At 39.4% G+C, this 27496-nt stretch overlaps 1 protein-coding gene across 2 annotated transcripts in view; it reads right to left on the minus strand.

Annotated features, from left to right (window-relative positions):
• The window catches only part of LOC124615823 (protein zer-1 homolog), a 181463-nt gene that overhangs the window by 21374 nt on the left and 132593 nt on the right, over positions 1–27496 (minus strand). For both annotated transcript variants that reach the window (XM_047143976.1, XM_047143967.1), the window contains exons 8-10: positions 12237–12398; positions 6056–6205; positions 1871–2025 (exon numbers count right to left, since the gene is read on the minus strand). In XM_047143976.1, the coding sequence (XP_046999932.1) occupies positions 1871–2025; positions 6056–6205; positions 12237–12398 (467 nt within the window). The remainder of the gene's footprint in view (positions 1–1870; positions 2026–6055; positions 6206–12236; positions 12399–27496) is intronic.

Here is a 27496-nt window from a genome sequence, read left to right on the forward strand (position 1 = left end):
ACACACTGATATTAAGGAATTTAACCTTATACCTAGCTCTCATGCTCACTTGAGCTTTCCATCTGTCCACATGTGTTCACTGTGGTAATTTATTACTCCACTCTGTGTAAACTGCACCTCATCCACAAATAAAATGCAAGATGGGACCTACTGACATTCTGTGATTTATTGTAGACTCTCACAGAAAGTTGTAATCCAGAATGATAGTCTTGTTATCTGAAAGCTTGTATATGGTGAAAGTGATTAGGATAAACTAACTGATTCTGCAAGATGGATGGTGCAAGAATGCAGTTTATGCCTCCAGTGGCTTCTTTGCATGTTTATTTCAGTATCATCTTCTAATTGTAGCAACACTCACTCCTTCATATCTGGCATGCAAACTGTGCAAAGGTTCCCACGATTCTTTGTTCAAGTTGTGAGTGATCACATGTATGTAAGTTACTGGGACCAACAACCTTCTGAACATTTTTTCACATGGAATGCGAAGTTTAGGATGTGGCTTGGCATCTGCCATGGATTAATGCCATTGGCTACACCATAACAGAATGCTATTTCTGCAGTTTCCTGCATGGTTTAAAAGGATACATTTTTTACCTTCTTAACACTCCTAGGAATAACTAATCCCCAAATGATAGAGTTGGAGTGCTATGTCTGACAACAGAATCCCATACAAAGGACTAGGTATGGAGGCAAACTCAACAAATAAGAAATGGGCAACGAATAGCAACAGGAAGACAGCCTATGCCATGTCACTAACTACTGGCCATTCTCATTAGGTGTGAAATGTCTCATAGTACAACAAGTTTTTGTTTTGGGTCATATGTTCACAGAACTTTTTTTCTAGTTCTGAACAGTACAATATCTTGTAAGAATAAAAGATACATTTTTTAAACACCACATATACAGAAAACAGAATGGTACAGTGAAGGGTCTGTGCAAATTATGAAAAGAATAACTCGCAATTCATAATTTAAAACCCACACATTCCTAACCATACTTCATCAAGTAACTACAAAAACAAATAATATAAAGTCCACTAACAAAGTAAATAAACAAAACAGAAGCTAAAAACTTGTGGTCTTGTTGTCTGAAAGCTTGTATATGGTGTAAGAGATTAGGATAAACTAACTGGTCCGGCACGATGGATGGTGCAAGAATGCAGTTTATGCCTCCAGCGGCTTCTTTGCAAGTTTATTTCAGTATCGTCTTCTAATTGTAGCAACACTCACTCCTCCATATCTGGCAAGCAAACTGTGAAAAGGGGTCATTCAGTAAATATCAGATTTGTTACAGGCCAAGGAAAGGATTATTTCAGGCAGATACAGAAAAATGGGACATGGGACAGGAAGTGTGGGACAAATGATATCTCCCTCCTGACAGCCATTTCAACTGTTTTGCAAAACTCAATATTAATTGGTAAATGACTATACTCAAATTCAGAGTAGGGAACTGCATTAGGGAGAAGCTGATAGGCTAGCACAACAGTCATTAATAGCTAAGAGATTCTTAGCATTTTTTTTTTTAATGTATGTCTAAAATCCAAATGACTTTGTAAGAGGCATAATAATTTACTTATCCATAAACTATAATATTTTGCTATCCTCAGTCAGTTAGCATCTAGCCTTAATGTTTGATACTTTGCATAACCTGAGTGCCATAGTATCTACCTATCATCCCACTTATTTACCTGGCTGATAATCTACCCTATTCTTCAAGAATAAAAATTCTATTTCTAACTCCCCAAGTATGAAACTGTTTTCAACTGCTTACAGGGTGAAAGGTCATTTTAACATTATAAATACTAACAATAATAGCAATTAATATTACTTTGCTCAGGATGGTACTACTACTAATTTAGATAATATATTACCTATAGTTGATGTTTCTCTCAGTTGACAAATCCCATCGCTCTATTGCTGCAAGCATTCTTCGCAATACTTCTTCTCTTTTCGGAACAGCTAAAGTCCAGGCTGCTGGACCATCAGACGCCATATGTGACAGGACACCAGCAGCATTATAACTAACCTAAAATTGCAAAGGCATGCTTAGCATGAGATATAATGTGTAAATGATACACTGGAGTAAAATAATGATGTGACTACCCACGTTATAAACACTTGCATGAAAACACATTCAACGAGGGAAAAAAAGTATCTTCATTTTAAGGATACTATTTTTTCACCATTTTGTCCCCTCAAGTAAATGAACAAAGGGTAGACAGAGAGCAAGGGCAGCAGGGGTGTGAGGTGTGTACCACAATAAGTCCAATTCACTGCACTACAATATTTTGTTTAATGTGATTCACTTGTGAACAGTCATTGTACAGAAGAATGTTGAAAATTAGATGGCTAGATCACATAACTAATGAGGAAGTACTGAATAGAATTGGGGAGAAAAGAAATTACTGGCACAACCTGACTAGAAGAAGGTATTGGTTGGTAGGACACATTATGGGACATCAAGGGATCATCAATTTAGTACTGGAGGGAAGCAGGGTGGGGGATGGGGGTGGGGGGAAATCGTAGAGGGAAACTGAGAGATGAATACAGTAAGCAGATTCAAAAGGACGTAGGCTGCAGCAGTTACTCGGAGATGAAAAGGCTTGCACAGGATAGAGCAGCATGAAGAGCTGCATTAAACTAGCCTTTGGAATGAAGACCAGAACAACAACATCACTATGGCTAGGCGGCAACACAGAGTGCCTGTAATTTTTACAATATAATTAGACAAGATAGATCTGAATAAAAACATCAAGAGTTATCATAGCAATATTAGAATTTTTGTACATCATCTGATACTGTTCAGTCAACTCAAATATGCATTTACTTTACTACTTAACCTCTTCCATTTCTTTTAAATAAATGTTTCTGCACCTTACACATGATGCACCTGTTCTCTCTCACTGTTCACATTCCCATATTGTACATACTCAGAAGAGCAGGAGCTGTCTGGTCATATCAATTTAAATTTTCCACAAGTTCTCAAAATCTCTTCAGATAAATTACATCTAATGCTTCATCCTTAGCCATCTTGATATCAACAGCACATTAAATCCAAATCTTCCTCCCTTTTATCATGATTCTTTCATTCCGTTTGCATCAATTACTTTTCCAACTGTCTTATATACTTGTAATGACCTCTACTAATATTATTACCAGTGAAAAAAATGCTTCTGTTAGGGCACAAAAATGGTGAACACATTCCTCTTTAAGAGAGACTGACAGAAAAGTGGGGAACCAGCTGCCTCAATTCTCATTCCACCTTCTTCAACACGAATCTGGCATGGGAATGTATTCACGCTCCTTCGACACAGAACATTCCAAACGCTTTTACCCACTCTCTCTTTGTAGTTCAGCCTATATCCTCAGCATCTCCTTCTCACTGCCACTGTTTATATATCTCTCTTTCCCACTGTCTTATTTTCTTCCCATTGGCACTTTCTCCTGCCTGTCTCTCCCACTTCACTGTCACTGTCACTGTCACTGTCTACATACCTTTCTCTCACTCTTTATCAGCACTGTCTCTTTCTCTGCCACTTTCAATGTCTCTATCTCACTGCCATTGCCTTTGTCCCATTCAATTTCTCTCCCGTTGCCAATGTCTCATCTTTATCATTTACAGTGTGCTGTCTTTCTCTTCAACCACCACTGTCTCCTCTCCATAATGTCTTAGAGTTTGTCTGCTCTGTGTTTTGACCTCAGCAAGCTTTAATACACAAGTATAGAGGATGCGGGAAACTGGTCATTTTTCTTAACGCGTGGGCTTAGAGCAATGGGCGGAAAACCGTTAAAAGTCAATCCCCCCCTCCAAAACTGACAGACATGTCAGCTCATCTCTTTCATTGTCACTGTCTGCACCCTCTCTCTTTCTCTCTCTCTGTCCCCCCTCCAAATTAACACTGTCTCCTCAATCACTTGCAATGGCTCTTTCTGCCTTCCTCTCCCACTGCCAGTGTCTCCTCTCTCCAATTTACACTGTCTCCCGTATTTACAGTATATTCCATTGCCACTGTCTCATCTCACATTTACATTGTCTCCTTTTGTGTTTCTTTCCAACTGCCACTGTCTCCACCATATCTCGGCAGCTTAACAGTTATGGTGGATCAATCTTATTTTTTCCCCTACACCCACATCCAGAGTCCACCCTCCCCTTCACCAACATGTTAAAATTCGCCCATCTGGAGATGGAGTTGAGACCCACCACGCCTATGTATGATCTCCACTCATCTCTCTTTTTCATTTCCCCAGTCTCCTAATCCTTTTGCTCCCCCTGCTACTATCTCCATCCATCTCTCCTTCTCTTTTACTGCCACTGTCTCTTATTGACCATCACTATCTCCTCTCTCTTTTGCTCCCACTGCCATTGTCTTCATCCATTTAACTACTTCTTTCCCACCATCATCATCTTCTCTCTCTGTCTCTCCCACTGACACTGTTTCTTATCTCTTCCACCGTCACTCTCTGCTACTCTCTTTCAGCCACAGAAAAATACAAGTAAGTTTGCATGCCAAAATGTTTAGTGAGAAAGGTGGAATGAGGAATGAGGCAGCTCATTCCCCATTTCTCTTCCAGAATCTTTTTAAAGGCAAACACATTTTTCCATTGGTTTCCTTTTTCCCCTGTTACATCAGTGTGTGTGCAGCTTATATAATACAAATTCCATAGGTCAGCAAAATTTTGACAGTTTATTTACATGCTTCGACAAATTTACATGCGTTGACACATATAAACAACAAATGAGTATGCATAATATAAGGTTAACACAAAATCATTTGCTTTAAATTTTTTTCTAGATACTTTGCTCATCAATTGCAATTCACTGAAAATGCCAGCTTTATTGTTTGCACCTTAAAAAGAGTGAAAATGTTACTTGTAATAAAAGTGGTACCACTGAATGATTTCCAGGTCATGACATCCTGTACAGGCATGAAGTGCCCATTATACACAGACAGCATGTCAAAGTTTTATTGGTGAAAAAATGCTGACTAAAAATATAATCTCATGACCCCAGAACCCTTGCTATGACCCCAGAATCCTTGCCATTTGTTACCTATGACAGTTGAACTACATCTACGCATCATTGGATATTACGTACTGTGTGTGGTTTCAGTTGTCCGAGACTGCAATCATGTGTGTGAGTTGCATTTGTGTGTGTGTGTGTGTGTGTGTGTGTGTGTGTGTGTGTGTGTCATTGACGAGAAGGCCAATGGTCGTCGAAAGGCTTTAATTATGAGAGTCTTTTTGTTGTGCCTATCAGCGACTCAGCATCTCTGCTATATGGTGAGTAGCAACTTTCCTTCTCATAATATTGTTACATTCCATCATGGATTTTACATTGTTTGATAGAGATGAGGGTGGTTGAAATGTTTTAAAAAGGTAACAAATTTTAAACCTAAGCTGTACCAATAAACAAGAATTTAAAATATAACACTGACATTGGGAGAATCACCAAAGACTGTTCATAAAATGCAAACAAAACACAGAAGGCCAAAATGCTGGTAAAGATATGTTTAAAAAGGGGCCGGATTACTGTGGCTGGCTGACTACTGAGGAGTGACTGACTACTGAGGAGTGACTGACTAAGCTACTCCGTGACTCACTAAATTCTCACACTTCATATTTTGAGACAGAGCACTGATAACAAACAAAACCCTAAAACATGAACCACACTCGCCTCTGCTATTTAAAATAGAGAATGGATCCTGTTGCAGATGCAGGTCTGCCCTCAGGTTGTCGTAAAATACACTCAATTAAAATCTGCTGTATATACACCCGGGGAACACATTTTTAACACTTTGGTGGTTTCTCGCACTGTAAGAAAAGCCCTATGTTAATGGGTACTGTCCTACTCTGAGACTTGTAATGACTGCTTCTTCAGCTTGACATGGACAGAGGGAGGTAAGCCACGCTCGAATTGAAGGTTTCACAGACCTCAGCTTATTCTCCTCACTTTCATCTACTGAGCCTCTCACTTAACACTATAAGTGTCAAAGGAAGATACTTTCAGACCCAATCAGTCACATATAATGCACAATTCAACTACTGGGTCTACTCACCTCAATTCCATCACTTGCAGAATCTAGTAAATCTGCAAATACAGAGACAAACTGGCTTGTCATGAGACGTGGCCTCAAACTCTGCACCTCAGCTACATTACCTAAAAGACCCATCATGTTTCTCAACAGTTCTTCTTTATCTGGAAATGTCTAGAATAATGGAACCACAGGATTTAAAATATAATCATTATTTAGAGAAAAATTGTAAGTAGCAGAAATAAATATTTATGCATACAACATGATAAACAATAAAATGCATACAGTTACAACTATTACTCGTATTGTGTGTTTCTAGGGCCTTGTCCTCTTATATTATTTTGACAAAAAATAAATTATTGGTGACAGAATATGGGTTTGTAAGAATAAGGGTATAACATTTCATATTTCTTCCAGAGAGAAAATTATCTCATATAAAGTAATAACTATCAACAAAAATAATCAATTTTTGAAAAAAATGTAACTGGATAGAAAAATTCCCCTACTTACAAAATGGCAACAGGAGACACACATAAAAAAGATATAGCCATATGTAATAACTTTTTAAGTGTGTCCTCCTGCTGCCTGGCGAGTAGATTTTTTATCTATCCAGTTACATTATAAAGTAATAACTATTGCAGATTATACACATTCCTCATATTAACCTCATAGTTTTTTACTAACTGCAACAGGAAATCATTTACAACAAAAAATGACAAATAACAAAAATGTAGGAACAAAAGCGGTTTCATAAATGTGCTAGCACATCAAATACTTGCCAGTACTAGATACCATATTTATCAACCAATGCAAGTAAGTTACTGACAGGCAGTATTTTGCTACACATTCATTTGTTGATTTTTACACTGTGTTCGATATGTCCCATCAGATGAGAATCATCAGCAATGCACAATGAATCAAAATCTACATTAATAAAATGAAGTAACTGTTAGAAACTGCAGCAATAACAATTATTTTTTGCTATAGGCACAGACTATTTGTGGTTACTCTAGCTAAGCTTTTTGCCAAGATCTCTTATTTTTTTGAATAGGTGGAAATGCTTCACAAAATTGTTCACTAATCACCTTTTAGTGTGATATGAGGATGACTTGTGATTTCTTACGGTTAAGTTCAATACTCAAGTTTCATGGCCATTGCCATATTGAACAAATATCATCATACATACATAAAATAGCAATATCAATGTTCTTAAGGATGGCCTTTGATAAAATTGGATGTCATTAGCATAGTGCTATGCACATGAATGGAGCAGAGAGAAATACTGACACATAGTGAGAAAAGCATTGGACCAAAGACTGAATCCTGGGGGCAACTCACAGCTCAATTCTAAGGTGGATTCTCTGAACCACAGATGACTATTTGGGAACATTGCTGAGGGAGCAGTTGCGCCAGTGTGCAGCATCAAAGTCCATAAAATAGTTCCTGAAAGCAATCTTCACATACAAACAGAAAAATGGAGCTGCAGGACTGCAGTTTATCATAGTTTAGCAGATCTGAGCCTAATATTTGTAGCCAGTTATCCAACTATGAAAAGGTGAGCTGCAGTTTAACACAGAATCCAAAGAAATGTTTTGTTCTTGTCAAACCCTCTCTACCATTAAAACACTACTGCTAGGTTACAAAAGAAATATATAAAAGAAATCGTACTCCAACCAGGATATGACCCCATGATTTTCTGCTAAAAAGCACACATTTTAGCACTACACCATCAAGCTCAACTTAAACTGTAATTTTGAAAACAACACCTACAATTTAACATGGAATCTGAACCACGTTTTGCTTCTGGTGAATGTCCACATCACTGAGAGGTGAACACTACGTTTACAGACAGCGACAACTCAATAGTCCAACTGTTATTTGAGTCCATGACATTTTGGTTTTCAAGCATGAACGTTACTGGTAGACTAACGGACCCAACTTGCACTTTCCTCAAGCGTCATTGTTGTCTGGAGTTACGGCAGCTGTACCACTAGATAGCAATGCCATCATTTTCGCAGTGGCATTGGACTTTATTTCATAACAACTCCGCCAATTTCCACGAAACACATACACATTGTATGTTTTTATTTACAATTCTGTGGGATTTGCTTTACAGAACATCAAATTTTACATTTCTAAGGAAACTTTAGAATCCTCTGATTTACTACTGACTGATCCAGTACATTATTTTGACAGTTCTCTTGCAGTGCTTGGGAAGATGAGTGAAATTAAAGTTGACACAAATGCCTGTGGATTCACGGAGGAACAATTAGTTTCATTTAACTAAGCAAGGTTGACAATATGTGATACGGAATATACTTTTCACACAGTACAAAGCCTCTTTAAAAGACAACTGGCACCTATTTATGCCTGATAACTGAATGATGGTGTTCCTCATCCACTGAAAGAGTTCTCTTTCTTGAATAATTGTGGTAAAAGGGATAGAAAGAAAAAGGGATGGCAAAAATATAGGAAAGAAAGAAAGACTTCCAGTCACACAGAGCATTGTGTCAACACAAGAGCAAGAGCTGAAAATCTATGCCAGACCGAGACTCGATCCCAGATGCTCTGCTTCTCTAGAACGGTTCCTTTAACTGCCTCGGCCATCCAGACATGCTTTTTGTCAGATCCAAATTCCCAACTTCTGCTCACTGCACAACAACAACCGCTGCCCATTAACTTCCTATTCGAAGATTTCTAATTCCTGTAGGAGTTTGGATGTTGGCTGTGCATCCACACTAAAACTTTTTCATCAAACAGCCCATAGAATCATAGATGAGTGGTGTCTGTCAGATACCATCCATATCAATCATATCTATAGTTATCTATTCTGCTTTTTCTTCAAATGTTTGTCAAATATTTAGTTAATAAGCGCAGTATTTGAGGTTGATAAATACATGACGAGACAGTTTTTTAAATTTATAGTACACTGTGACATTTTGAGATGCACGAGCTTCTTGATTTCATGAGATACTCAATGTATAGCAGTTTAAATCTTACATGTTAATTCTGACAGAAATTAATCTTTTGTGGAAGATAATGCCCTTTAAGTGCTTGCTCTCTTTTTCTGCAGACTCATTGCCCCTCTATGCAGAGTTTGTCATCACTCACTCTAATGTGTTATGGGGTACAGCATGAATCTCTTGTTCAAACACATCCTTTAATTGAAGCACAGAATGTGGATCATTGATGCACACTTTGTTCTTGAGGGAAATGCACAAGAAAAAATCACATGTGCTAAGATCAGGAGAGTGATGTGGCCAGTCAACATAGCCTGTTTTGGAAATCATTTTCATCAGAAACAACTTCCTTACTTTGGCCATACAAATATTAAAAGAGTTAGCTGTTGCACCATCTTGCTGAAACCAAACATTTCGACAATTCATGCCACAGCGATGAAGTTTGGGACGCAAAATTCATGCACCATGGTCAAATAACGCTCACAGTTTATGGTGATGGCTCACCCATTTTCTTTGAAGAAATAAGGCTCTGTAACACCAAATTTCCCTAATCCAGTCCACATTGTAACTCTACCACAATCTGATGGATGCTGGTGAGTGTTGCTTGGGAACCAATAACCACAGTTTTGTTGCTGTCTAGGAAAAAAATAAGCCCCATTTGACATTAAAATCATAACAACATGTTTTTCCTGCAACATCTCTTACTACCTCAGCAAAATGCCTCCTCCTCACAAAATCTTGAGGCTTCCACTCCTGAACAATAGGAATTATGTAGTGCTGAAAGCTTAGATTATGCTAAGTGCATCGGACGGCTGAATTTGGTAACCCAATACACTGAGTGTCTCATCTTGCAGATCAGCTGGGGCTCTGTTGAATTGCATCACATAGAACTTTCAACATTTTCAAATGACACGGCTCTCTTTGTACTGCATCCCATACCCACCCCCACTCCCATTCAGATCCTGTCTCATGAAAGTTCTTAGCTCACAGCACAATGGTACTGTGGATTGGAACTGCACCATTGTGTGGGACCTTGAATTGGTGAGGGAACTTCCTCTGAGTGGTGGTAAAAGATTATGCATTTTTAAAGAACATCTCTATGGGTGACATAGTGTCGCACTGTCCACCTCTCCACTGTAACTAAACTGCCACTGCAGGGGAAAACAATGAGTCCAAGTGAACCCTACAATTACACTGACTCATCCGCTATTACTAGAGTCAAAAACATCAGGTAACACTGACTCAGTGAGTATTTTTTGTGTTTTAGCACCTAAACATCCATACTCTATTAATTATGATGTTGTGTGACTGCTGCCATTATCATTTTGAGTGTGCCAAAATTAGTTGTTCCTAATATTTTTCCCTGCTCCTGACATTTACTGATGTTGTAATTTCTGTTGCCCAAATTTTGTCAATTTTTTATTTCTAATTACATAGTCCTGTAGCTCTCATTATCCTTCTTGGCTTTGTTACACAAGATCCAAATCTTCCCTCCACAACTGAAATTTTTTCTCTTTCTTTTGTGTTATTCTTTTCAACAAAGATAACAGGATGCCTGGCATTCAATTTTCTTAACATGCCTGATGCAAAGAGACAATTATCTCTTTTTATCTTACAGAAAATGTAACGAAATAAAAGAAGGCAAGAGAGCAAGTAAAACTCTGGTATTTTCTTGACATTGGCGCAACTGCAACAGTTGTAGCTTTTGGTAAAAACTGGAAGAAGTCAATCACACAGTTGTTCTGAAAATGGATAGGAATCTTTGCATTAACTAACGAGAAGAAAAACCAGTGATCATAGTCTTAAGGTAACATTAACATTATAAAATTACTTCAGAAAATCAGTACTGTAAACATCAAATTTCTTCCACCACATTTTAAGGTCTACATGTCAACAATATACACCAGAAATACACTGAGGTGAAAAAAGTAATGGGATAGTAACAAGCAGATATACAGATGGCAGTAGTATTGCGTACACAAGGTATAAAAAGGGAGTGCATTGGCAAGGCTGTCATTTGTAATCAGGTGATTCAGGCAAAAAGGTTTCCGACATGTTTATGAGCACATGACGGGAATAAACAGACTTTGAACATGAAATGGTAGTTGGAGTTAGACACATGGTTCATTCCATTTCAGAACTCATTAGAGAATTCAATATTCCAAGATCCACAGTGTCAAGATTATACCAAGAATACAAATTTCAGGCATTACCTCTCACCACAGACCATGCAATGACTGGCAGCCTTCACTTAATGACTGAGAGGAGCAGTGTTTGCATAGAGTTGTCAGTACAACAGACAAGTTACACTGCATGAAATAACCACAGAAATCACTGTGGGATGTATGACGAATGTATCCATAAGGACGGTGCAGCAAACTTTGGTGCTAATGGGCTACAGGAGCAGATACCCCATCTGATTGCCTTTGCTAACAGTATGACATCACCTGCCGTACCTCTCCTGAGCTTGTAACCTTATCAGCTAGACCCTAGATGACTCAAAAACTGTGGTGCGGTCAGATGAGTCCTGATTTCAGTTGGTAAGAGCTGACAGTATGGTTTGAGTGTGGCGCAGACACCACGAAGCCATGGACTCCAGCTGTCAACAAGGCACTGTGCAAGATGGTGGTGGCTCCATAATGGTGTGGACTGTGTTGACAAGGAATGGACTGGATCCTCTGGTCCAACTGAACTGATTGCTGACTAGAAATAGTTAAGTTTGCCTACTTGGAGATCATTTGTAGCCATAAGTTCGCCTACTTGGAGATCATTTGTAGCCATTCATGGACTTCATGTTCCCAAAAAACGATGGAACTTTTATGGATGACTATGTGCCATGTAACCGGACCACAATTGTTCATGACTGGTTTGAAGAACATTCTGGACAATTTGAATGAATGATTTACTCACTCAGATTGCCCAACACGAATCCCATCAAACATTTAAGGGACGTAATCAAGAGGTCAGTTTGTGCACAAAATCCTGCACTGGCAACACTTTTGCATAAATATTGAGCCATGCTGGCTCTATAGCCATCCATATGGCATGGGACTTCCAATGACTTGTTGAATCCATGCCACATGAGCCGCTGCACCACAACAACCAAAAGGAGGTCCAACATGATATTAGGAGGTATCACATGACTTTTCTCACCTCACTGTGATATGATGTACTGTAGTACACAATTAAACAAAAAATTTATCAGTTTGAATGTTGCCAACTTAATTAAATTTTTCCATACTTACACTCAAGCATCCAAGAAAGAACTCCATTCCTCTTCCATCAAGAAACCTTTGGCAGTTGATGGCTGTCTCATCAGTAACATTCCACATGGTCGACCACGCAACTTCCAAAACATCATCACACACCTTTCGAGACAGTCTGTCTTCAATTAATGCTAGCATCCTCTAATGAAATAAACAATGTATGAGTATGTGTGCATTAATGCACTACTTCTGTTGCAATATATATGCATCTACACACATCACAAAAAGTTTTGCACTACCCTGGTTCCGAGAACTCCTGAAGATAGACATTGACTGTGGGTACTGTATCACAGACACAGTCCCTTTGACTGTTCAGAGATGTCACTAAACCTGCCCAAAGATGTAAACAAACATGCATGAGCAGCGCCTATTAGACGGAGGGGGTCTGACAGCCGATCAGTTCCAGTCATTCCACCAGGAAAGAGGTACACGGCTCATGTTGTCTGTAGTTCAACCATGCCTAGACCGTCAATACCGTGATTCGATCGCGTCCACAGGCCATCCAAGGGCTACTACTGAAGTGGATGACCGCCACCTATGGATTATGGCTTCGAGGAACACTGTCAGCAATGCCACCATGTTGAATAATGCTTTTTGTGCAGCCACAGGACACTGTGTTATGACTCAAACTGTGCACAATAGGCTGCATGATGCACAAGTTCACTCCCAACGTACATGGCAAGGTCCATCTTTGCAACCATGACCCATGCAGTGCGGCACAGATGGGCCCAACAACATCCGAATGGACCACTGAGGATTGGCATCACGTTTTCTTCACCGATGAGTGTCGCATATGCCTTCAACCAGACAATCGTCGGAGACTTGTTTGGTGGCAACCCGGTCAGGCTGAACACCTTAGACACACAGTCCAGCGAGTGCAGCAAGGTGGAGGTTCCCTTCTGTTTTGGGGTGGCATTATGTGGGGCCGGCATACGCTGCCGGTGGTCATGGAAGGCATCGTAATGGCTGTACGATACGTGAATGCCATCCTCTGATCATATCGGCAGCATATTGGCGAGGCATTCATCTACATGGATGACAATTCGCACCCCCATCGTGCACATCTTGTGAATGACTTCCTTCAGGATAATGACATCGCTTGACTAGAGTGGCCAGCATGTTCTCCAGACATGAACCCTGTCGAACATGCCTGGGATAGATTGAAAAGGGCTGTTTATGGACAACATGATGCAACAACCACTCTGAGGGATATATGCCAAATTGTCATTGAGGAGTGGGAAATCTGGACCAACAGTGCCTTGATGAACTTGTGGATAGTATGCCACAACGAATACAGGCATGCATCAATGCAAGAGGACGTGCTACTGGATATTAGAGGTACTGGTGTGTACAGCAATCTGGACCACCACCACTGAAGGTCTCGCTGTATGGTGGTATAAAATGCAATGTGTGGTTTTCATGAGCAATAAAAAGGGCGGAAACTCTCGGAACCAAGGTGATGCAAAACTTTTTTTAATGTGTGTATAATAAATAAAATATAATAAACACACAACAGCTACTGGACTGTCTGTAGATTGTCATTGTTGCTATAATTAATGGAATTCCAGAAATAACTCCAAGAATGTTTTCCAAGTAGGTGAAAGATAAAATGAGTGAAGGTCAATACTGTTCAAGATATACAAAATACTTTTAGAGGACAAAGTAAGAAATAAATTTTAAAAGTGTAATTATCAATCCAGCTCATACTACACAGAACAGTACTTGTGTCTAAAGCATGAATCATTCATCTTCATGACAAGAATATTATGAATATTTGCAACAATCGTTTGAGTTTCCTTATTTCCACACACAAATTAAGCTAACAACAAAATCCTTTGATATAACCCATAAGTTTCTTAATGTGTATCAAGTTTCTAAATTCATGTTAACCACTGGTACTTTGATGTATATCACTCATACCTAAACAATTATTGCAACAACATCAACAACAACATTAAAACTAAGAAAACAACAACAAAATGCATTTGCTTACAACCACAAATGCAGTTTTTTAAATTAAATTCAAAAAGGTCATTTAAAACGCAATTTTTTGCATAACAAAGTTGCAATAGAGTAAAGTTGGTGCATGACAATCCCATCTTTTATACCATCAAATGAAAGAACATTTGTGACAAAGATACTCTAATGTGATATCAGAAAGTTGAACATTCATTTATCCTACACACTGTGATATGGACTGAGTGCTTCATTCGACACTTCCCTAAGAGAAACAAGAGAAAATTGATGGAATAGAGCAATCCAAGTTACTCTGTCTGATGGAAATTCAACAAGATGCCACAAGCAGGAAAAATATGTAAAATAACAGAAAGACAACTACTCATCTATAGCAGATTGATGCTTGGAGCACAGAAACACCTAACAGAATAAAGCATTCACACTCGCTTTCGAGCACTAGCTCTTTTTCTAGCAAAAGTGCAAACATTCACACATGCACCATCACACAGACACCACAAACACGGTGTAGTGGAAATGGCATGACTAGTAGTTACTGATGCTACTGAAAACAAATGCCGGAGCTGATGGAGATGGGGAAGGGATAGGGAAGGATGTGGGGAGGAGGTAAGGAGGGTATGTCAGGTAAGATGCAATTCTTTGGACAGATGACTCCATGAAGTATATGGAAGAAAGACAATAAGCAAGTAAGGTGGTGATTGTGACCCCCTTCTCAGCCAAGTAGTGTCCTACCCACTAACTTTCTGCCATGAGGACACACAGTTAATGCTGCCTAGTGCTACTAAAGACTAGAACAAAAATGCTTCAGCACATTCTCATTTGGTGTCATCCTACTGAATGGCAGTTGGCTCTGAGCACTATGGGACTTAACATCTATGGTCATCAGTCCCCTGAATGGCAGTTCCCACTTATGATAAGCTACAGCATCTCAAGCTGAAGTTGTGGAATTGGGTAATTGTCAGCTATCATGGCCAAATTAAAGCTGTGATTTGGGGCAGCCTGTTGCCATGTTTAAGTGAAGTGTACGAAGTCTAAGACTGGTATTTCTGCAAGATGTTCCAATAATACACATGATGCTTTGTTACAAAAGCCTGTGTGGCTCCCGATGACATGTAAAAGTGGCAAAGGTTGTACTTTATTTACATAGTGTCCAATAGACATATTAGGATACAGGAACACTACACACTGAACTAGCGTTTTGTGCAAAGCAGAAGGGAAATCACATAGATGACAGGAATGATCATTCAAAGCAAAAAACTCTAGTAAACTTGGGCTCTAAAATGCATACTTTAAGCTGTATGAAAACAACTTCATCTTCGATACTATGAAAAAGATCTCTTCTAATGTGATCTTGTGATGGTTTGCCTTCTTTGTTTCTTCGTTTGTTGTCCTCAGTGTCAACGTACTGCGTTGTGATACTGGCTGAAAAATGGGGTGTGGAAGTACAACATGGACTACTTTAAATAATGTAGCAGACAGGTGCATAGTTGCATTTCACAGCAGTTTATTTTCACTGTTCACTGTTGGTGGCCAAAAATAGCTTATTCATGATTCAACTGTAACTATGCTTTTGCATTATTTTTACCTAGTACCACATATCATGCCACTGTAAGTTAACAGATGACAGCCACCAAAGCCCCAGTTAATCTAAATTATAAAATAAAAATGCAACTTGTAATATAGTCAGATGGAAGATACTTTCACTTTACTGGTTATGTGAAGTATACTGTTGACTACACTCCATAATAAATTTACAACATATGCTGTTAGAACACAATCTTTTCCTTACTTCACGATATGATCAGTTTTCAGAAGTCTTAAATTCTTTGTTCCACTTACCTACTCCCCACATAACAACTTGCCTTCTTTGAGTCTTTAAAGTCCATTCCTCTAGCAAATGTTCACCATTAAATTCCACATTCTTTACTTTTCTTTGTCTTCTCCTATCACAGTTTTTGGTACACATGTCTTTCAGAATTATCTCTCTTGTTTCTCCACTTTTCCTCTTCAGTGCCACTATTTTTCATGTTAAACTTGCACTAAATTACTTACAATAGGTCTTCAATGCATGCATTATTTTGTCCAGTATGGCTTGAGAACTAAAATATTAATAATGAAAAAACGCTGGAACTAGCCACAATTTTTTATAGTGAATGAATATTTGAAAGAAGTATTAGGCAAAGACCATTTTTACATGATGACATCCATTTTTTCTGTAATTTTAAATGCCCTCAAGATGAGAAATATTACTTTATCTTAAAAACAGAGCATACTGCAATGGTACAAAAAAATAAAGGCTGCTCGCATTACTAAGGAACTCCTTGTCATGAAGTAGTAGGGCAGGCTGTTCCATTGCTGGACCTTTGGGCATGGGCATTCGTGAGTGCCCATCCGCACACCCAAGGATTGGGTAGTGCCTGGTAGTGCTATTGCACTACACTCAGGTCTTGAACCACGAATGCATGAGATGTTTGCCCACCCCTGCCTGCATGCGCTCAGCGGAGGCACATGGTTGCTTAAGTTATGATCAGACTTCCTTACGACACATGCGTGAGCTATTTGCCCATTGCTACCCCCTTTTCTCGCACTACCCAACTGCCCATGGAAAGTTGATGGAGCTGGAACAGCCTGTACTAGAATGTGACCCTGCATTGTATCCTTGTGCCGACAAGTTTCATCAAAGTTGATCAGCTCTGTGGCAGCAAACCAGACATTCCTTCCACCACATCACAAAATGTCAAGCACAAGATCTTGCACAAATGAAATAAATCTATAAAGAATTTGTGCACTTAACAAATATGTTCAGTCACTAGTGTTTACCCTCAAAAGTAGGCACCCATTTGAAACTACACACATCTGCATTTAATTAATTATTTATTTATTTTTATTAATTTACATTTTATTGCATGGAGCCATCACAATGATAAGAAATAATAGTAAGACAATAATTACACATACAAAATATGTTACATACTACAAGTGTTGCACCTTATATTTATTTTATACATTTCTTAAATTACAGTTGATATACTACTGGTTCATGTTACTGTTAGTGTTGAATGGATACAAACATTTTTCTATTGTAAAAGATATTAGTTTTGTTTTAAAACCATTCCCTATATGAGTTTTGAGAGATTTGGGTAGTTTGTTAAACCAAAATCAAACCATTGATGTATGGGCTTCTATCTGTCATTTTTAATGTTGTTCTTTTCTGGAAATAGTTGAATTTTGTCCTGGTGGTGTAATCATATACATCGCTGCACTTGACTCCCCATTACACAAAAGATTTCTGCAATGTGTTTTATGCAAGACTGCTTAGGAGATCTGCCATTTTTGCACTTCAGAAAGGCACAAGAACACTACATCCAATATCATCAACTTATCACAATATATACAAACAGTTCAAGGTCAAAAGACAGTCAAAAAGTTTTCTGCAATGTGAGCAGCCAAATTCCTTTTGCACTGAAGTAGAATACTGATTTCTGTGTACCATGTTCCCTTATGACAGAGATTAAGGCCTCTTGTGATAGACCTTCACTTTCAAATGTCAGTACGTGTGAATCAATAAGGTAGTGCACAAAACAGAAAGTTAATCAATTTGAGTTACTGTAAACCAAGTATACTTTGCATTTTTTTCCTGACACATTGTTCTAACATTTCTGCAGTTCTCCCATATTTGATATAAAGATTTTGCTTTTTGCATGGATCCTTTCAAAGCTACGCTGATTGATTTGTATATAGTCTGGCCATTATAAATTTCTGAATCTCATATTTATACACTAAAAAGATATGGTGCAAAAATCATCACAGGTGGAGGTACTTTGTACCAGTTTAAAGATTTGATGGAAAAAAAGCAAGGTGACTTTGCATTATATTTACCCATACTGACAATATTAAGTGAGTGCAAAAGTTTGCAATATATTAAAAGCTAAAAAATTATAAAATTAGTCAGTTTTTCTAAAAAAATTATCAGGATTCAATTTACATACAAAATTAATTCTATTATGTCATAGTGAAATATCTACAATTTCTGAGTTTTTTAGGACGTTTAATGGACCTCAAAAGAATCTTCCTAACTGAAAATATCAGTGGTTCCAGGTCACTTCTAAGATTTGTTTGATCTTTGCAAGGAAGAAACCACTACTTCTTCTTTGTTACACATAACTATTTTGCCTGAAAAAGATTCATTTTGATGTGGAAAGATTAGGAATTCCCCACATATTCCCTTCAGAGGTAGTGAATTTCCAGAAATTTAATCTTTGTCTAACTCTGAGTTGATCTTCTAAGCACAAAGTTGGTCTGTCCACAAAGTTGGTAAGGGGTTCTTGTGGTAGGGTGTCCCATTCCTCCACCAGCGCGGCTGATAGCTATGCTGGATGGTTGTTGATGTATATGGACGTGCTGCAATATGTATACCCAAAAAATCGAATATGTGCTTCATGGGATTCGCTGAATATTCTCTCATTCCAAGAGCTGCTCCACCTATGCTGTTTCTCGCATTCGGGAGGACGACGGTTCAATCCCGCGTCCGGCCATCCTGATTTAGGTTTTCCGTGATTTCCCTAAATCGCTCCAGGCAAATGCCGGGATGGTTCCCTTCAAAGGGCACGGCCGACTTCCTTCCCCATCCTTCCCTACTCCGATGAGACCGATGACCTTGCTGTCTGGTCTCCTTCCCCAAAAAACAACAACAACAACCTATGCTGTTTGATGTGGTCACACGTCGTCATCCACAAAAATGAAGCTAGGGCCAAATGCACCCCTGAAAAGACACGCATACGGATGGAGCACAGTGTCACAATATTGCTGACTGATGAGTGTACCATGTTCAAAGATTTCAAGGTCAGTAGGCCCATGCAACGATATGTCTTTCACTCCATACCACAGGGACCACCAAAATAACTATGTTCAACAATGCTGAAAGTACCCTCATATGTTGGCAGGTGGGAACATGCACCCAGAAACATTATCAAACATGATCATTTTCATGGTCCAGACATGGAATGTGTACGCATAGTCTTTGAACATATAACACACACTTGTCAACATTATTGTTGCTCTGTACTGTTTCCAATGTGTGTTTTTAGAGGAATGCATTCAACACTGACTTCCTTTTTGTGGATAGCAATGCCTGACCGCATCGAACAGTGCAGATGGAAGAGTTCTTGGGAGGAGAGGATATTTGGCAAACTGACTGGCCTGCTCATTCCCCCAGTTTAAATCCCCTCGAGCAAGTGTTGGTGAGATGTATTGTATCATGTCCACATGCACTAACAACCATCCTGCACTCATCAACCTTGCTGCAGGAGATATGGAAAGTCCTACGATAAGAGCTCCTTACCAACCTTGTGGCCAGAACAGGAGCATGTTGTAGAGCATGCATTGCTACCTGTAGTGATTACACACTCTATTAAGACCCATGTTCCACCTTCTGTAATGTCTACAGGACCATCATGAATTGTGGTGACTTCAGTGCAATTGTATCTTTGAATAAAGGTATCTTTTCTGTTCGTCTCAATGCATATTTCTTTGAGCTACCTTTGTGCTACACTGTAGCACTATTTTTTTAATGCTTGGTCCAAGTTTCATTTGTTATGTTACTTGGCAGTAACACATTATGTGAAAGTTACTTTCCCCCTTAAGTTTTCATCTTATCACTTCCATGTTTGCCAAAAATTTGATGTGGCAGCTCACTACAATCACATGCCATAACACCATATTTATGGAATTCTGATTTTAAGTTTCCAGGTGAACTAATAAATATTTCACCCTTAGCTTGTCCAGAAACTAGAGAAAGTGTTGCTTTTGCAAAACTGCCTTTTTTAGTGACCTAAAAGTTTCCTTCAACAAGCTTTGGAACACTGAAATGATGCAACATCCAAAGGCTGTGTCAGATGAGTACTATTTAGAGGAAATCAGACAACACAAATATAATTCTCTTGCAAATTTCATCAGAAGATCTGTAATGTGTGAAAACAAAGTGTTACCTTTGAGGACTCCTTTGTGTTACGAGTTCTTTATAATTGAGGTAGCATAAAACTTTGGAACCAGTCAGTCAATATACCAGCAGTAAACCACCGAGTCTTGGAGCGTTTGTACTTACAGACTTTTGAGCCATCTTCCTGCCAAATTTATCATAAGTCCTATGACTGGTAAACCATATATGGTGAGAGGAGTTCACAAGCTGAACCACTGATATGCTTGCCTATAAGCTTCTGGAAACAAGACACTTAAGTTAGTTATGACTCTTTCAGAAGCTAGATCATCTGTAAGATCTGTCTCAACACTATTCCATATATTTTCAGGTGGCGCATTCTCCTACACCTCTTTTAAATTGCCTATGTAACCTGTAAGAGTTTGCTTTGTTATTGATGCCCTTGTTCTCTTGATATTAGCAGAAAAACACTGTTTCATTTTTGTATAAAAACTTTACTTGAAGCATCACTATAGGATAGTAACAATGTTGAGCTAACCAAGAAGCAAACAATTTCTTGCTGATATCTAAGAATAAAGAGCACCCAGGGATATATGTTGACTTGCAGCTCTCAATAAAATAGTGACTTTATCACTCCTAATAGCTGTCCCTACTCTGCAGGTTCTAATAGCTCCATAAAATTAAAACTGAAATGGATATGACAACCAAATTGCATGACAATTGGCGGAGGCTAGGTAAGTCTGCCAAGTCTGTCTTGGAATAAACAGGCATTTTGTTTGGCATCTGTTCTGCCTTTTCTAGCTTCAGGAACCAATGATAGGGGTACAAAAACCTGGTTTAAAGCATCTGATGGAATCATAGTGTGGGTGCCACAGGCCACTGACATCAATGTTAAATATCACATCCTTTTGATTACGTACTGTACACAGTCTGTCACATGGCGAATGTATAGGATTGGGTACAGTGTCATGCCTGACCTGCATTTATATCCAAAAGTCAGCAAAAATTAAAAAGGGCAATGAATTTGATGACCTACTGGTGCAATTGGTCAAAGTTGGCAAATGTGCGAACATAACTTGAAAAATGTCTTATGTCTCAATAAACTCATTAGGAATACTGCTGAAGAATTCACTGGGTACCAGGAATGGTTGGCCTTAGATGAGTTCCTGGCTGAAATGTTATGATTTTTCTTGGTGGTACTGTGGAGACACAGTACAACAATGAGTAGGGCTTATGTACAATATTGCTATTCATTGGTACCTTAGAGGCACTTTTAACTGGCACTGTAAATGCTCACTCTAAAGTCCAAACATACTTCATACCTTCGAAAACAGCAAGGATCTGAATAGACCTAACTCAAACAGCTAGCCTAAGTTGGTGGTGATACAGAGAATCACTCATAAATGAGCAATCCATCAGCAAAGAAAGATACTGGTAATGGTTTTAGCCATGGTTTCGACCGTAAGAAAAACTTGATGTCAGTGTGTGAAGTGGTCAGTCACAGTTAGACAGTAGCTATGTCATTTCCATCAATATTGATATGGACATGAGCAGATCCATTGGTTGGGTGGGATGAATGAGCCAAGAGGTGAAGTGATGTGGTGAGTGATCTAATCATGTTGACGGACTATACAATGATGCACAAAAACTACAGTTCCTGGCCATATTCACCAACACAGATGTTTGCTTAGCCAGTCTCACCACAGTCCTGACTCTGCAGTGTTCAACCAATTGTTTAGCAACAAGATCGCCTGCTGATGGGAGTTTAAATCAACAATAGGGTGCACTCTATGCAGAAACTTTGCAGTACAATGTTAGATCCGAATGAGGTAGCTGGATGTCTGTAAACTAGATGATGATGCATGCAAGTTTTGCAGTTAATTATCATTTTGCTGAGACAAGGCAAGTGTTTTGTACTTGAGTTTGCCTGTAACTGTGTCTATGTCAGAAAAACGATATGAGTTATGAACTGAGCTATATAATCTAAGTATCCCTGTTAACATGGCAACACCTCATATGGCTCCTGTCAAGTAATTTAGAGATGGTAGTGGAACAGGGTATCATAAAACTCCAGCCTTTGCGATAGCAGACTTAATGTTGCCAGCAGTATTTCCTGCTCCATTAGTCCATTATTCCATTATAATTTATCTCGTGGTCTTGATGAACCTCATAAGAAATTATTCAGTGAAACAGCCAGAAGCATGTGGTTGTGCATGAAGAAGTGGAAGTGGAAGTAGTAGTAGTAGTAGTAGTAGTAGTAGGTAAAGCCAAGAAATAATCACAACTAATGAACTGCTGTAGGCTGAGGGCCGGCCGGTGTGGCTGAGCAGTTCTAGGCGCTTCAGTCTGCGGTCGCAGATTCGAATCCTGCCTTGGGCATGGATGTGTGTGATGTCCTTAGGTTTATGTAGTTCTAAGTTCTAGGGGACTGATGCCCTCAGATGTTAAGTCCCATAGTGCTCAGAGCCATTTGAACCATTTTGTAGGCTGAGGGAAGTTGCTAATGGCATCTGCTCTCCCCACAGTAGCAATATTCCTTGGTGACTGAACTTGCACTTCAGTGGGTTAACAACTAAGCCATTTAAACAGACGTACGAGACTATTTGCTGTAAGTGATCCAGCTGTCATCAGTATACATGTCGCAGAACTCAAGATCAATATTATTTCATATATCCTTGTGAACTCTAATAGAAAGAAACGGAGTACAAACAGCAGCCTCAGATAAGTCTTCTGGAGCAATGGGTATTTATTTGACACAAAGCACATACAGGGTGTTTCAAAAATGACCGGTATATTTGAAACGGCAATAAAAACTAAACGAGCAGCAATAGAAATACACCGTTTGTTGCAATATGCTTGGGACAACAGTACATTTTCAGGCAGACAAACTTTCGAAATTACAGTAGTTACAATTTTCAACAACAGATGGCGCTGCGGTCTGGGAAACTCTATAGTACGATATTTTCCACATATCCACCATGCGTAGCAATAATATGGCATAGTCTCTGAATGAAATTACCTGAAACCTTTGACAACGCGTCTGGCGGAATGGCTTCACATGCAGATGAGATGTACTGCTTCAGCTGTTCCATTGTTTCTGGATTCTGGCGGTACACCTGGTCTTTCAAGTGTCCCCACAGAAAGAAGTCACAGGGGTTCATGTCTGGCGAATAGGGAGGCCAATCCACACCGCCTCCTGTATGTTTCGGATAGCCCAAAGCAATCACACGATCTTCGAAATATTCATTCAGGAAATTAAAGACGTCGGCCGTGCGATGTGGCCGGGCACCATCTTGCATAAACCACGAGGTGTTCGCAGTGTCGTCTAAGGCAGTTTGTACCGCCACAAATTCACGAAGAATGTCCAGCGTGATGCAGTAATCGTTTCGGATCTGAAAAATGGGCCAATGATTCCTTTGGAAGAAATGGCGGCCCAGACCAGTACTTTTTGAGGATGCAGGGACGATGGGACTGCAACATGGGCCTTTTCGGTTCCGCATATGCGCCAGTTCTGTTTATTGACGAAGCCGTCCAGGTAAAAATAAGCTTCGTCAGTAAACCAAATGCTGCCCACATGCATATCGCCGTCATCAATCCTGTGCATTATATCGTTAGCGAATGTCTCTCGTGCAGCAATGGTAGCGGCGCTGCGGGGTTGCCGCGTTTGAATTTTGTATGGATAGAGGTGTAAACTCTGGCGCATGAGACGATACGTGGACGTTGGCGTCATTTGGACCGCAGCTGCAACACGGCGAATGGAAACCCGAGGCCGCTGTTGGATCACCTGCTGCACCAGCTGCGCGTTGCCCTCTGTGGTTGCCATACGCGGTCGCCCTACCTTTCCAGCACGTTCATCCGTCACGTTCCCAGTCCGTTGAAATTTTTCAAACAGATCCTTTATTGTATCGCTTTTCGGTCCTTTGGTTACATTAAACCTCCGCTGAAAACTTCGTCTTGTTGGAACAACACTGTGTTCTAGGCGGTGGAATTCCAACACCAGAAAAATCCTCTGTTCTAAGGAATAAACCATGTTGTCTACAGCACACTTGCACGTTGTGAACAGCACACGCTTACAGCAGAAAGACGACGTACTGAATGGCGCACCCACAGACTGCGTTGTCTTCTATATCGTTCACATCACTTGCAGCGCCATCTGTTGTTGAAAATTGTAACTACTGTAATTTCGAAAGTTTGTCTGCCTGAAAATGTACTGTTGTCCCAAGCATATTGCAACAAACGGTGTATTTCTATCGCTGCTCGTTTAGTTTTTATTGCCATTTCAAATATACCGGTCATTTTTGAAACACCCTGTATTTGACAGAACGCACATATTACGTCTACTGCATTTGCTGTGGATACTGGGTAGAAATTTTCAACGTGTGGGACTAAGTACTGATCCAGATTTTTCCAGGTTTTAAGTTGGAAGTAATAACTGCTTGGGCAGCATTTGATGCTCAGCTGTGAGGCAAACTGCTGTTAGATGACATATGCTCTGAGCAAGCACAAAAGAAAGTTTCTGCTTCACTACCTTCAATTTCTCAGGAAGCAACTGATAAGACCAAGTGAGAATTGGCGGACCTGGATTGTTAGGATGTGTGTGTAGTTGAGTGGAGGAAGGGTGCTAGCATGGACTAAACTCAGGCCACTGAACACTACACTTGACATATGCATTTCAGGTTAGCAACATAACAGCTTAACAAGTGAAGAACAAGAAGCACGAGGCACTAGGTGTGGAGCATGAACAAAGCATGATAATCACTGCTGGTCGTGATGTCAAAGCTCCCACATTGCTGGCTTTGTTTGATGTGCATTGTACACGGTTTCTACTGTGTGCTTGCAGTGTACTGTGGTTTATTTGGCTGTGGTTTAGAAAATTCTGATACTTGAAAAAAACTTCATTCATTTAGTGACAATCCTTTGTGTCAAGGTGTGCCGCTAGACAGCGAGGCACTTAAATCACTACAGAGAACGATCAAGTTCTATGTGTAGGAGAAAGAATACACAAGTATTCATGGACAGCCATTTGTTCTTGCCAATAAAGTTGTGGAACGAACATCAAAAGCTCTTGGAATTAGTGCAAGAACAGTAATAAACAAGGAAGCATTATTGAAAAAGTTGAAAGATGTGGATGTCAACCATTATGATTCCAAGCCTTCTGGAGCAGATAATATATTTTAGCGACCCCTAGAAAGAAGAAAAAGCACCCTCACCCTGTCATTGACTTAGATTCTTTCACACTGGTGCAATTTGCAGGCATATTTATGCTTATTATAACAGGAAGAAGTATCCTACCATATCGAAGTTACTACTGTCGTTAAAAGAAAGTGGATTTTTCAGGGGTGGGAAAACGTCACTAAAAATTGTGCTGAGAAGTACGGATTTCTGTTACAAAGCACTAGACGAACACAAAATCCTGTTAGAAAAGGCGCATACTGTTATGACTCAAAGCATATTATTGGACAAAATTGTGTGCAAAACATTCATTAGATTTGTGTTTGTGGTGACAACCAGGTGGTTTCGGTGCTGATTCTGACTACAGTGATGAGGAGCTGAATGGAATTGCACCATTGTCGCCGTAATTGGTGCGTGAAAAGCTGTGGGTGTCGATTATTTATTGTTTAACTGTCATTAAAAAACATAGAATGAGAAGTTAAAATCTCGGTTATTATTTATTTTATAAACTATGTACCACATTGTTGTCGAGATATCAAATTCTCATTTTCTTTGCTCCGTTATCGAAAGCGAGTGTTTCATCATGGTTACATCTACTTTATAATGTGGTTGTTTATTTGCTGCCATTGTGATAGCAAGCTGAAAACAAATTCTTATATATACTGTTATTGCTCAATAGTTTGCATTTATAAGATGGAACAGAAAACCGTATTGTCTGCTTTTGGGGGCTGGTGTAGCAACATCACTACTGCAGTACAACCAGCCTAACTTTACTTAACGTGAACTGTCAGGTGCAATGTTTTGCTGGTGCAGGTGTAGAGCACTGCATTCACATAATGAAACCATATGAGCAGCACTCACTGCCCATCACTCACTCTGTATGCATTGCGGCAGCACGCAGCTTGCTGCTTTTGCACTCAGTCTCACACTGCACACACTCACTGAGTAGTCCTGCCATGTAGCTAAGGAAAAAAAAGACCCTATAAGAATTTGTCACACTGTAGCGGCACTAATGGGTCCATTGGAATACATTTTGAATTAGAATTATTTTAGCTGTTGATTTTCCATGTTTTCCATAGAGAAAGTGTATGCGCAATACCTGAGATTCAGCAAGTAATACCACAGTGATTGAGTATGATCATCTATAACACAAATTAAAGTGATAATTTAACACTGGATGTTATTGAAGGACACTGATTAAGCTGTGGAACTGTACTTTGCATGAAAGGATAACTGATGAAATAATGCTCGCATTCAGTCTGCTGTGAAATTTGCACAGACAATGAGACATATTTTGGACAGAACAAATGAAAAAGATATTTGTTGAGGAATGTGGTACTAGATAATTGTCAACTTTGTATATAATTAACAAATTACTTCAATCCAGCTACACTGTCATATGCAAACTGATCAACTAAACTAATAGGCCTTGTTACAGGTGATAATATTTATTGCAATGACCAGAAAGACAATGGAAGTGCAAGGTGTCCTGATAATCAGAGAGGGGATAATTATTCAAATATGTACATCATTCAAACAAATTTATTTGGAAATAAATTATTTGTACCTTAAATAAAGAACAGAGCAGAATTCCACTATATTTTCTTTGTTTACTTCCTGTACCAATTTCTATGACTAATGTTTGTTCCCTTGGTTCAGTGCAGATTCTATTTGGTAAATAACTTATAAACTGATTGTAATATAATAGAGGGAAACATTCCACGTGGGAAAAATTTATCAAAAAACAAAGATGATGTGACTTACCAAACGAAAGCACTGGCAGGTTGAAAGACACACAAACAAACACAAACATACACACAAAATTCAAGCTTTCGCAACAAACTGTTGCCTCATCAGGAAAGAGGGAAGGAGAGGGAAAGACGAAAGGATGTGGGTTTTAAGGGAGAGGGTAAGGAGTCATTCCAATCCCGGGAGCGGAAAGACTTACCTTAGGGGGAAAAAAGGACGGGTATACACTCGCGCGCACATACACACACACACATATCCATCCACACATATACAGTCACAAGCAGACATATTTAAATATGTCTGCTTGTGTCTGTATATGTGTGTGTGTGTGTGTGTGTGTGTGTGTGTGTGTGTGCGCGAGTGTATACCCGTCCTTTTTTCCCCCTAAGGTAAGTCTTTCCGCTCCCGG

Source organism: Schistocerca americana, chromosome 1, assembly GCF_021461395.2.
Source record: "Schistocerca americana isolate TAMUIC-IGC-003095 chromosome 1, iqSchAmer2.1, whole genome shotgun sequence".
NCBI classification, from domain to species: domain Eukaryota; kingdom Metazoa; phylum Arthropoda; class Insecta; order Orthoptera; family Acrididae; genus Schistocerca; species Schistocerca americana.